Source organism: Pelobates fuscus, chromosome 4 (assembly GCF_036172605.1).
Source record: "Pelobates fuscus isolate aPelFus1 chromosome 4, aPelFus1.pri, whole genome shotgun sequence".
Lineage (NCBI taxonomy): Eukaryota > Metazoa > Chordata > Amphibia > Anura > Pelobatidae > Pelobates > Pelobates fuscus.
In genome coordinates, this window is record NC_086320.1 from 76,911,781 (window position 1) to 76,924,769 (window position 12,989).

At 37.7% G+C, this 12,989-nt stretch overlaps 1 protein-coding gene across 2 annotated transcripts in view; it reads right to left on the reverse strand.

Moving 5' to 3' along the window:
- HNF4G (hepatocyte nuclear factor 4 gamma) overlaps nt 1–12,989 on the reverse strand; it is a 112,283-nt gene that overhangs the window by 34,242 nt on the left and 65,052 nt on the right. The window contains exon 1 of one of the 2 annotated variants that reach the window (XM_063450372.1): nt 9,083–9,213. The exons of the other annotated variant lie outside the window; for it this stretch is intronic. Coding sequence (XP_063306442.1) covers nt 9,083–9,197 — 115 coding nt within the window. The 5' untranslated portion in view covers nt 9,198–9,213. Of the gene's footprint in view, nt 1–9,082; nt 9,214–12,989 lie in introns of those variants that run through there. 2 annotated transcript variants of the gene reach the window in all.

Genomic DNA, 12,989 nt, shown 5'->3' on the forward strand with positions numbered 1-12,989 from the left:
GGGCAATGGAAGAAGGTTGACGTGTGCATGTACGTCATTTACCTGGGGAAGAGATGGCGGAAAGATGAACTATGGGAAGAAGGAAGGCTTGCTGAGGCAGTGTTCTGCTTTGGGCAATGTTCTGCTGGGATATTAGCATTCATGTGGATGTTACTTTGACACCTACCACCTACCTAGAGATTGTGGCAGAGATTGTACCACGTACACCCCTTCATGGCAGTGATGCTACCTGATTGCAGCGGCCTCTTTCAGCAGGATAATGCACCCTGCCACACTGCAAAAAAGTGTTCAGAAATGGTTTGAGGAACATCAAAACAAGTTTAAGGTGTTGCCTTGGCCTTCAAATTCCCCAGATCTCAATCTGATTGAGCGTCTGTTGGATGTGCTTTAACAACAAATCCAATCAATGAAGGCCCTGCCTCGCAACTTGCAGGACTTAAAGAACCTGCTGCGCATGTATTGTTGCCAGATACCACATGACATATTCAGAGGTCTTGTTGGGTCCATACTTTGACATGTCAGAACAGTCTTGGCAGCACGAGGGAGACCTACATGATAATAGGCAGGTAGTTTTAATGTCGTGGCTGGTGTGAGAATGTCTGGAATGTATATCTGTTTCTGTGGACATGCATATCTGCGTCTGTGAATGTGTATCTCTGTGTCTGTGAGAGTATGTATCCATGTGCCTTACTCCTCTACCTATCCAGTCAGTTTAACAGGAAGAGAGGCTTTACACTTTACTGTCTTATGCTCAACCTATTTCCTATATCACTTTCATGTACATTGTACTTTTTTGTGTGGATATTTTAGGTTGCAGCTGAATATACTATAGTACTCTATTATCCAAACTATGTTTATTCATGCTTCACTTGGAAAGTACTATGGTTACTTTACACTTAGACCATGGTTTAACCCCTTGTCTACCTGGGTACACTGGTATACTTTTCCAATGTACTATTTACCTACCAAGGACTAACGAAGGTACTATTAATTGCTGCTTTATTCGGACAGAACTACAGTTTAACCTCTAGTTAATCCATGTTTTTTTAACACTAATACTATGGTTTAACCCCTTGTCTACCTTGGTACACTGGTACCAAGGTAGACAAGTGCACTACTTACCTACAAAAGGGTTATACAACTTGCAACAAATAAGCCTAATTAATAAAGCTTGTATATTAATATTTTAAGCACCTGTCTGAATAATCCAATGGTTATTCATCATTGATACTAGATAGAGGAGTAGCCTTACATGGCTAGTATATATCACTTGCACTGGGGATATATGTGGTTTGTGTATGTATTGGTGCATGCAGAGTGGACTGTGATCCCATTTACATCAGGATACTGATTACATTTTTCCAGTTTTTACCTCGTCCACTTTATTGTGGATTAGGTGAATCTTTCTGGGTTATTATTATTAGGGTTAAGCCCTTTGGACGATACTGAAGTGTCTTCACTGGTGTATAGATCCCAAAAAATAAACTTTTGGGTATCTTTTTCTTTTGATTAGCAAAATTGTTTATACCATCAGATTTGTAGCAACAAAATCTTTTTTTTCTTTGAGATTTGTTTTCTTTTGACCCCACACATCTTTCTTAAAGCGTATACTCTGTAAACAATCAACAACCACGATTTGACAACTGATCTGCGGGATCTAGCAGTGGCTCTTTCTTTAATTTATGTGTTGTAATATATTTGGATATAGACACATAGGTTTTTGATTTATGATAGCCAGTGCCATTAACTACCCTGCAATGCTTAAATTCAGTGCACGTGACACATTCTTCTTGAGCTCATGCATATTATTATTATGTATTTTTACTTTATTCTTCTTGGCTTCCAGTTCCTCTCCGGTTTGATTTACATGCCTTCTTTGCTTGGTCGTTAGATTGATTTATAAGCCTGCTCTGCCTTTACACTTGGTACTTTATGTATATATTCTATCAATGGCTATATGTGTATCACATATTTGATAGTGCATTAGATTGGGCAGACTGTTTGGGTTATACCCAATATACATATTATGCAAATGTCCCTCGAGCTGTGTTTATGTTTATTTTAGTTGCTATGGACACTTTGGCCGCATAGCAACAATCTCCCAATGAAGCTGCATTCCGGCTGATCACGTGACGCGGTAATGACGCCGACGCCACATGATGACGTCACATACGCACACGTGACCGACGGCGGAACCCGCGCGTTTTTCGGACCGGACAGACAGGGAGTGGGAGTTTATTCCGGTGGTGGGTAAGTTAATTGCTTGTTTTAATTTCTGTATATATGTGTGTATCAGTCCTGCATGTATTAGTCCTGATGATAGTCTGCAAATAGCAGACTGAAACGTTGATTTTTTTATTTTACAAACTATTAAAAGTTAAATCTTAAGTTGGAGTCCTGGGAGTGCTATCATTTTCAACTTTTCTACATTTTGCTTGACAAGCACCGGGCAAGTATTTCCACTATATGGAGTGCAAGATTATTTTCCATTTTGTATCTGTAGCTCAGTGGCTTGAGCTGACTTTCTATGCACCCTGAATAGGGAGTTGGGTCCCTTATATATTTTTTTTCTATAATATTTTTGTGATACTATTCAGTTCCTGGTCTATACCACTATTTACTGGAGTACACGGCATATTCTTTTTCTTTTTCATCTATGGAAGATTTTTTCTCACTTGCTGGGGGTTTGTCTGACCAAGCAGAAACATGGCAATACAGTGAAGATGATGCGGAGAGGATTCGCTGGGCGGAATCTACTACAGAATTGCCTAACACCACGTCCTTGAAGGACATTTATTTTGAATTGTTACGCCTGAGAAAACGAGAAAACGATTTAGACTTGCAGGGCTTGTTTTTATCAGAATATCATAGGAAGCTACAAATCCCAAGAGGGTTTTGTGTGAGGAATATCCCTACTATTGGAAGGTTAAAACCACATGTATGCAGGAGATGGATTTCTGTTCTGAGTAAGTGCTCTTTAGACTTAATGCTCATTATTATTGAAGATGTGAAAGAGGACCTTATACAGGTCAGAAGAAAAATATCCGAATTGGAAACCAAACAAGCGGTACTGTTATCAGCAGTGGAATCTGCACCGACTCTATTAAAGCTAAATGAAAACATCAAAAATTACAAAACAGATCTGGTAAGGTTTAAAAGAGAAAAACAAGACAAAGTAACCGCAGACTATAAGGAGCATCGAGTGTACAGGTGGCTGAGTGGGAAGAACGATCAACCATACTTCATAAAGAAACGGAGACCTATTAGAAAGCCTAGACAATATACCATTGACAAAACCTCTGGTGAATCTACGTCTGAATCAGAATATCCTCGTGAACAAAGGTCTACACGACAACAGGGTGGTGCGACTGGCACATCACAACCTTTTTTAGGGACATCGTCATCAGAGGACACGGGTATACGGACACGGTATCAGAGCAGACACGGTGTGTCAGGCGTAGACACATCACAAGACGTGGTCAGCAAGGGCGGACCTTTTGGGGGAAGAGGCAGACCCCCCCGTCAGCAGAGATAGCCCCTATCTTTAATCTATCATCAAGAATTTTATCAACAGATGAAGTGAGCTTATTAAGCAAGGGACTATCCTTCGTTCCCACCTCTAAACCAAGTCCATTAAACTGGGAGGTGGAATTGTACAAATTCGGCCGCTCATTAAGACTCAAGGATTTCGTTAAGTCTAAATCCACTGACTGCTCTACCAGGTCTGCTCAATTTAAGAAGAAGAGTACATTTGATCCATGCCCAATCAGGCTTCTATTAAGACGTTCCTACGTTCAGTGCACAAAGAGTCATCTGACCATCTGAAAGAAAGTTCCCCACACCACTCCAATTGCACACAAAAAGATCAAGCAACAATCAAGTCACTGGCTAGTGACAAGACCATCGTCATTAGGCCAGCTGACAAGGGTGGCGGTATTGTCATTCAAAATTATTCTGATCACCGCTCCGAAATTTTGGGGCAACTCTCTGATCAATCGACTTATCTCAAGTTGCCAAATGACCCTACGGAACAAGTGATCCGCCTGATTGAAACTTGCTTACTACGAGGCTTGCACTCCAATCACATCTCTATGGAACTATTTGCATACCTGCAGTCAACAGCACCCAGAACCCCAGTGTTATATACACTGCCCAAAGTGCACAAGAACAGAGAGACACCACCTGGACGCCCCATTGTATCTGCAATAAGGGGCGTATTGGAACCATTGGCAAAATGGTTGGACCATCTATTTAAGGAAACTATAGAACATCTCCCAACGTGCATTAAAGATACTCCAAGCTTCATTAAGCGATTGTCCGATATGCTGCTACCCTCTGAACCTATAGTCCTAGTGACTTGCGATGTGAAAAGCTTGTATACAGTTATACCGCACCAAGAAGGGATTGAGGCAATTAGATCTATTCTAGCTACGTCCACATACTACGCTGGTTCTCCAATAGAATTCACGTTGGAAATACTGGACATTGTTCTATCTCAAAACTATTTCAGATTCGAATCTGAATGGTACAGACAGATTGCAGGAACATCCATGGGTGCTGCTATGGCACCCATGTATGCTAATGGTTACATGTTCAACTTTGAGACCAACTACATCTTGGAACCCTACAAAGACCGTATCCTATTATACGTCCGCTATATCGACGACATTTTTATGTTAGTCAAGGGGGACGCAATGGAGGTGGAACAGATGATTGCACAGATCAACTCTTGTACGTCTAATATAGAACTCACAGCGGTGGTGGATGCATCTTCAGTGGACTTTTTGGATGTCAGAGTAACACGTGTGGACTCCAGCCTGGCCTACACACTGTACTCCAAACCCACGGATCGTAACATGCTATTACAAGCAAATAGTTTCCATCCGACAGCATTAAAAAATTCATTGCCTTATTCTCAATTTCTCCGAGTGCTGCGAAATAATTCTAATTTCAACAATGCTCAAGAACAACTTAAGAGTATGTGGCACAAGTTCCGTGAGCGGGGATACAGTAGCTGTGTGCTACAGAAAGCTCTCAACAGATGCCTTACAACTATTGATACTTCATCATCCACGGCTCAGCCCAAGAGATTGGTGTTTCCTACTACATATACTACATCATCATTGAAATTCAGGGACATTATCCAAGACAACTGGAGAATACTAAAAAACTATGTCACGCTACCGCCCATTTTCCAACAACCACCAATGATCTGTTACAAAAGAAATAAAAACCTGAAGGATCTACTAGTAAAGACGGACCCTACACACTGTTACCTGAAGGATAAAACGGCGCAGAACCTGGGGTGTTATCGTTGCCTGGGTTGCGTAACCTGTGGACACATGATCCCAGGTAAAACATTCACCCATCCACACACAGGCACTAGTTATCGAATACAACATCGTCTAACGTGCACGAGTGACTTTGTGGTCTACAAATTAGTGTGTCCGTGTGGGCTAACTTACATCGGAAAGACCGATCTACCCTTGAGAGAAAGAGTACGTAATCATAGGTCAAGCATCAGGACGGCATACAGGGATAATAAATCCGAACTACCGGTTGCCAAACACTTCCTCGAATTAGGACATACTCTCCCATCCATGAAATTGATGGCCATCGATCATGTTCCCATGTCCAGAAGGGGAGGCGACCGTAAAAAGATGATCTTACAGAGGGAGCTATACTGGATCAGGACATTACAAACTGTCCACCCCAATGGCTTGAATGAGAAGTATTCACTGTCTGCTTTTCTATGATATGCTCACCCTGACACTAGCTGTGGTGGGAGTTTGGTACCCATCCAATGGGTCTAGGTACCATCTCTATGGCTCAGCGTGTTGTGGTGCAGAGGTCACCTGTAAGGCCCGTTGCATTGTTGTGTACTATCTGAGGTCATTATGATACCTTAGTTTTGTTGCCTACTATGGCTTTGTCCTGTATATTTAAGAGCTCGGTATAGTTCAAATACACTGCTTTAGGACTTAGATTAGCAGTTGGTTACATTGTTGGGTATATTTGTATGGTACCTATTTTTCTTTACTCATTTGTGCACCTATGTACCCTGCGGAGGCAGAATGGGGGAAGTGATGCCCACCCTGGGGGATAGGCATACACCCTAACTTCCCTGCTAACTAGGGTACTGCTCGTTCTCCTGGTACTTTTGTACGTATTATTGTGTTGTATATATTTTGAACTAGGGGACTGACATCCTCCCTGCTCTAGAATAGAGTTCCTGTTTAGAACCATACACACTTTATGTCCACACGGAATAGTTCCATGCATTCTTGAGGTGCTCAATCCTAGGAGCTATTTTATTCAGACCTAAGTTCATTCTGCTTCATGGCGAGTCTAAAGTATGGGTAGTATTGCCCACCCAGGGGGATAGGCATTCACCCACAATACAATACTTTACTTGCTCTAATTTCCACTTGGGATATATCCCTAGCTTTGAAGTGGCTCTTTCTTTAATTTATGTGTTGTAATATATTTGGATATAGACACATAGGTTTTTGATTTATGATAGCCAGTACCATTAACTACCCTGCAATGCTTAAATTCAGTGCACGTGACACATTCTTCTTGAGCTCATGCATATTATTATTATGTATTTTTACTTTATTCTTCTTGGCTTCCAGTTCCTCTCCGGTTTGATTTACATGCCTTCTTTGCTTGGTCGTTGATTGGTCGTTGATTGATTTATAAGCCTGCTCTGCCTTTACACTTGGTACTTTATGTATATATTCTATCAATGGCTATATGTGTATCACATATTTGATAGTGCATTAGATTGGGCAGACTGTTTGGGTTATACCCAATATACATATTATGCAAATGTCCCTCGAGCTGTGTTTATGTTTATTTTAGTTGCTATGGACACTTTGGTCGCATAGCAACAATCTCCCAATGAAGCTGCATTCCGGCCGATCACGTGACGCGGTAATGACGCCGACGCCACGTGATGACATCACGTACGCACACGTGACCGACGGCGGAACCCGCGCGTTTTTCGGACCGGACAGACAGGGAGTGGGAGTTTATTCCGGTGGTGGGTAAGTTAATTGCTTGTTTTAATTTCTGTATATATGTGTGTATCAGTCCTGCATGTATTAGTCCTGATGAAAGTCTGCAAATAGCAGACTGAAACGTCGATTTTTTTATTTTACAAACTATTAAAAGTTAAATCTTAAATTGGAGTCCTGGGAGTGCTATCATTTTCAACTTTTCTATATATATATATATATATATATATATATATATATATATATATATATATATATATATATCCCGCAGATCAGTTGTCAAATCGTGGTTGTTGATTGTTTACAGAGTATACTCTTTAAGAAAGATGTGTGGGGTCAAAAGAAAACAAATCTCAAAGAAAAAAAAAGATTTTGTTGCTACAAATCTGATGGTATAAACAATTTTGCTAATCAAAAGAAAAAGATACCCAAGAGTTTATTTTTATATAAACTAGTTTATATCTAAAAACTATTTAGATATATAGAATAAATGCAACCATCCATTGTGTCTTTATTTAAGCGGATATCTGGACAATAGAAATGGCAGATTATTTATATTTTAGAAAATGTAGCCATGAAATAGCTGTGGCTAATTATTAACCTGATTCATTGTTTGTTATCAGTGACAAAAATAAGGAAATTTGGTTAAGTTCTGTGTTTAGTTTTTCTTACAAAAGAAAGCCATTCAAGTTTCCAGTGATAAAAGTGATTAAGCACTTAAGTGCACTGTTTTTTAACTTTTACAAACTGAGAAACTATAGGCATGTGTCAAAAAAATGTAAATTAATATTTCACTTATGTTTTGTAAATACTCTTTCCCCATTATCCACAACCAAAAATGCATGCAAAATTAGTCTTTAAAATATACCTTAAAGTTAAAATGTTACACTAGATAAATATTTAATTTATCACATAGCTAACCATTAGCCTTTAGCAGGAAAAATATGTCAACAATACCCGTTCATGATCATACAAGGTATATCATAGTTTGTCTGCTTTTAGTTATGTGATCCTTATGTGTCGGAAAAAAAATTGCGAAATAATTTAACTCTTTGAGTTTATTCACTAAAGGACAAACTATAGTAATCTGAAAAACGAACTACAAAATTTAAGCAAAAATAGCTGATGTGGAAAACAATTCTCAAGTTCAGTATTATAGTCGCGGTTTAGCCTAAATTTTGCAATTTCATTTTCATTTCACTACAATTTGATGTGTAGCGGATGAGCCCCAGTATGTTTTTTTTTGTATTGCTTAGGAAAACTTTAATGACATGCATACAAGAGATAAAATCTGAATCCATAATATAATCAATCGCCACTAAAATTGCAGAAAGAATTTACCAATATGAATCTGTCTATGTAGATTTACCAATATTCCCAATTTCTTAAACCCCTTAACGCCGTTACGGCGTTCTATGCCATTGCGGCTTTAACCCCTTAAGGACACATGACATGTGTGACATGTCATGATTTCCTTTTATTCCAGAAGTTTGGTCCTTAAGGGGTTAAAGGGCTTTAAATAATAATATTTGTAAAGAGTAATCCCTTTATATACCTGGCATACTCATGATATAAATGGTGTTTGTGTTGAGATGAAGGGTTAAACTGCTTCATATATCCACATAATGATTGAAGTGAAACTATAAGTCCTTTGAAACACAAAACAAAGGTAAAACATATGTGAATTATACTGGATTAAAAACCAAATTGCAAAATATAGTTCAAAATAAGTAAATTGACAAAATTATCAATCCATTTTAAAGTCAGTAGTTTATTAACCTGAATTTTGCAAATTGTTTTTTTTGTATTATTCACTGTTTAGTGGAAAACCCCTTAACAATTCAAGTACAAAACTAAGCATTCTAGTGCATTTACAAGTAATTGTCAAAAATAACAAAAGTAAAACAAATTAAAAATTAAATTTATAGTTCTTCCTATTTAGAGAAATTGGCCTAAAAGTTCAAGTTTAGTGAATAACCCAACAGATATATTCATTTTTGTTTGTATTACACAAATCCCAGTCAGGGATTTTTTTTTTCCAAATGAAATGTAGCACTACTTACCGCTGCCATTATAAAGAAGTTGCATGTTTTCAAATTCAAGAGATGTGTAGGTTGGATCTAAAACATCATCGTAGTTTGCCATTTCCATGTCCATGACTGTATTGCAAAGTTTCATAACTAGCTTTTAGATCAAATCCTTCAAACTGTTCTAGTACTAAACTCAGTACAGTTTGGAGCACAGTTTGTCGCTGAGACGAAATCTTAGATTGAGAGGAGTTCAGGCTCTGTTTCTGCGTGACTTTATCCCTTTCCCTTCATTTTTATGGCCCTCTAAAGTAATTCTTGTGATAGTAGTGGAATGCTCTGAGAAATATTCTTATCAGAACCTTGTTGATCACATTGTTTTTGTAAGGAAACTCATAGGAAATCCAGCAAGCAATGAGGCTTTTTTTTTAGTATAATAAAGTTGAACTTATCTTAATTTTATCAGTAATGCTATGGGGGTGGTTATATCAAATACACGTGACACTGTTTTTTTCTAAAAATTAAACATGTTTATAATCCCATAAAGCTTTCCAAAATAGCTGGCAAATTTAAATCAGCATTCTATAATTTTATGTTAAAAGTTTTAGTCTTTTTAATTATTTGTCCATTTATAAAAGGTGGTGCTTTGGTATTGGGCTTTCCTATAGTTTAACTATTAAGGGACATATCTCTCATAGCCAGTGTAACAATGTATCCTATGTATTCCCTATACAAAGGGCAGCCTCACATACTTGCAGTCATTAGATTGGGGTGGTAACCAAAAGGAGAAGTGGGAAAAAATTGTACTTTTGCTGAACTTCTTAAAACTCTCACAAAATATTTTTTTTTTTTTTTTTTAAATGCAGAATATTTTTTAAATGTGGATATAATTTATTTAGGTTGCTTTGTTTTTATTGGATGATCTGTAAAGGTTTAAGATTTTTTACATTGAAATATGTACAACATTTCTTTGATTATAAAATATTGAATCCCACTGTCCAGCATTAGAGAGACTCATTACAGACCCTTTGGAGACTTCTTGATTAGCTATTCAGAGCCTGTAAAGTGATATTCAATATTTATTAATGTGAGAGGGAGAAGGTGCATGGATAGATGAACTTGTTGACCATTTTACTAACGCCAGATGACACACACATACCCTCTAAAACATATGATGTCACACTCTACACAACTTGTTTTTCACATAAGTATCCCAGATGCCTATAGTCACCAGAAAGACTACAACATATTGTATTTGTACTAAGGAGTATAATCATTTCCCTTCAGGCCTTTTGCTATAAACATTGTTTTTCAGAGAAAAGGCAGTTTTTACATTACAGCCTAGGGATACCTCAACTCGCCATTCCTCATTCCTCGCCATGTCTACTAAAGGTGCTTCCTGGGGCAGCGCTGTACAGTGTGCAGCACTGACATTCAGTGTCTGAACTTTCCTCATAGAGATGCATTGTTTAAATGCATCTCTATAAGGAGATGCTGATTGGCCAGGGCTGTGTTTGACTTGTTCTGGCTCTGCCCCTGATTTGTTTCCTTGGCAATCTTAGCCAATCCAATGCTTTACTATGAGAAAGCATTGTGATTGACTTTGATCAAAACTTCTAATAATTTCAGCACAGTAGGCAGGTCAGGGGCCGAGCTGACAGCAGCAGACTGGACTAAAAGTAAGATTTTACTATATTTGGAATATAGGTTTGTTTAAATTGCTCAATTTTTAGCTCTTGCCCTTGCAAGGTTGTAAGCAGGACTAGAATTCTGAAACTCATAAAATATACACAAGTCCACTTAGCAAATTGGTATTAAAAAAAGGTAAAGCTGGTTTGTACTATCATATATGGAAAATCATCCATGGTGAGGCCTCGTGTTGGGAAATTGTATTGTAATTCCCCTCTTTATTAATGCTTATCGACAATGTTCCTTATTCAGACTATATTCAGAAGAACAAGTATAAGTTTAATAGTTGTGTGTGATATCCAGACCTCTTTAAAAAAAACTGTGTGGGCAGTCTATTTGTCACTTGTGTATGAAACTAAGTAGTTCTCATTTCATACAATTGTTAGTCTGCCAACTGATTGAGGGACTGGTAATATCAAAGATCAGCAATTTACCCATAGCTATCAGAAATTAAATACAGGTTTACTGTCTTTAAATGGCATTAACCTACACTCACCAAATTAACAGAAGGAAGCTGAGTTAGTAGGAGGAGGTGTCCTCAACCAACATAAAAGACATGAAGGCAATATCACGTTATGCCCATGTGGTTGTATAGAGAACCAAATGTGGGGGGGTTTATCATTTGCCTCCAACTCTGTTGACTTTGGTTTAGGGGTCATAATATACTGTATACCTTATACAGTCTAAATATGTGGTCATGGTCACGGACTCAATACTTTATCTTAAATATGTTTAATTGACTGAAGGATGTTCCTCAAAGCCCAAATTTGAATAGGTAATAACAAATCACCTGAATTATTAATTAAATCTAATTCTATTGAAAGGGTTGTTCCAATGTCTTTTAGACTCCCCAATCCCTCTAAATCAAAGCTTTACATTTTACTGCCAATCTGCTTATCATATATTAAAGGAACACTATAGTCACCTAAATCACTTTAGCTAAATAAAGCAGTTTTAGTGTATAGATCATTCCCCTGCAATTTCACTGCTCAAATCACTGTCATTTAGGAGTTAAATCACTTTGTTTCTGTTTGCAGTCCTAGCCACACCTCCCCTGGCTATGATTGACAGAGCCTGCATGAAAAAAAAAACTGGTTTCACTTTCAAACAGATGTAATTTACCTTAAATAATTGTATCTCAATCTCTAAATTGAACTTTACTCACATACAGGAGGCTCTTGCAGGGTCTAGCAAGCTATTAACATAGCAGGGGATAAGAAAATCGTAATTAAACAGAACTTGATTAAAGAAAGCCTAAATAGGGCTCCTTTTACAGGAAGTGTTTATGGAAGGCTGTGCAAGTCACATGCAGGGAGGTGTGACTATGGTTCATAAACAAAGGGATTAAACTCCTAAATGGCAGAGGATTGAGCAGTGAGGCTGCAGGGGCATGTTCTATACACCAAAACTGCTTCATTAAGCTAAAGTTGTTCAGGTGACTATAGTGTCCCTTTAAATGTTCTTTTTCAATAAAAAATAAAAAGGAACCCACTTAACCTATGTTTCCATTCCATGTAAACGTTCTGGGCTGTCTACTTCCATTACCTTCCTATACATGTAGAAAAGGTAACTGGGATCACCTTTAATATTTTACGTAAACACAACACTAATCAAAGTTAAAGAAATAAACTAGTGACATTAGTTATATTATATTATTTCCTGTAATTTATAAAGATCCCTAATTCTGACAAGATCTAACCTTATACATTAATTATGTAAGAGAAGAATAAACCAGAATTCTGCTAATTGTAGACCTATTTTGAAACTTATTCTGTGACTGCTGTTGATGAAGGGAACATGTCGTCTCATATACTTGGACAAGGAAATAAAAGGAAACATTTGCTAGTGAGTAATCATTCTACTGGATAGAAGTGTTTTAACATGCCTTTTAAAAATTACAATGTAATGATTTTTATACTTAATAAAACGCACACTGGTATCAACTATTACAGATTAGAACTCTAGTTTTCTATCTTATCTTTAAGACTATTAAACTTGTACTGTTCCTTCATTAGATCTAATCATATCCAGAAATCATGGCTTCGAGCAGAAAACAAGCCAACGCAAACTAATAAAATCAAGGATACAGTATCTTTGCAAAGCTGTCTTCAAAGAAACCAAATCATTGCTATGCTATGCTATGCATACAATCTTCTTTTCTAGGAACTCATGCAACTCGGTTGGGGACAAGGGGAGACAATATTCAAAATCGCAGTGTGTTCACAGAGTCTAATGTTACCTCCATTCTATGGGA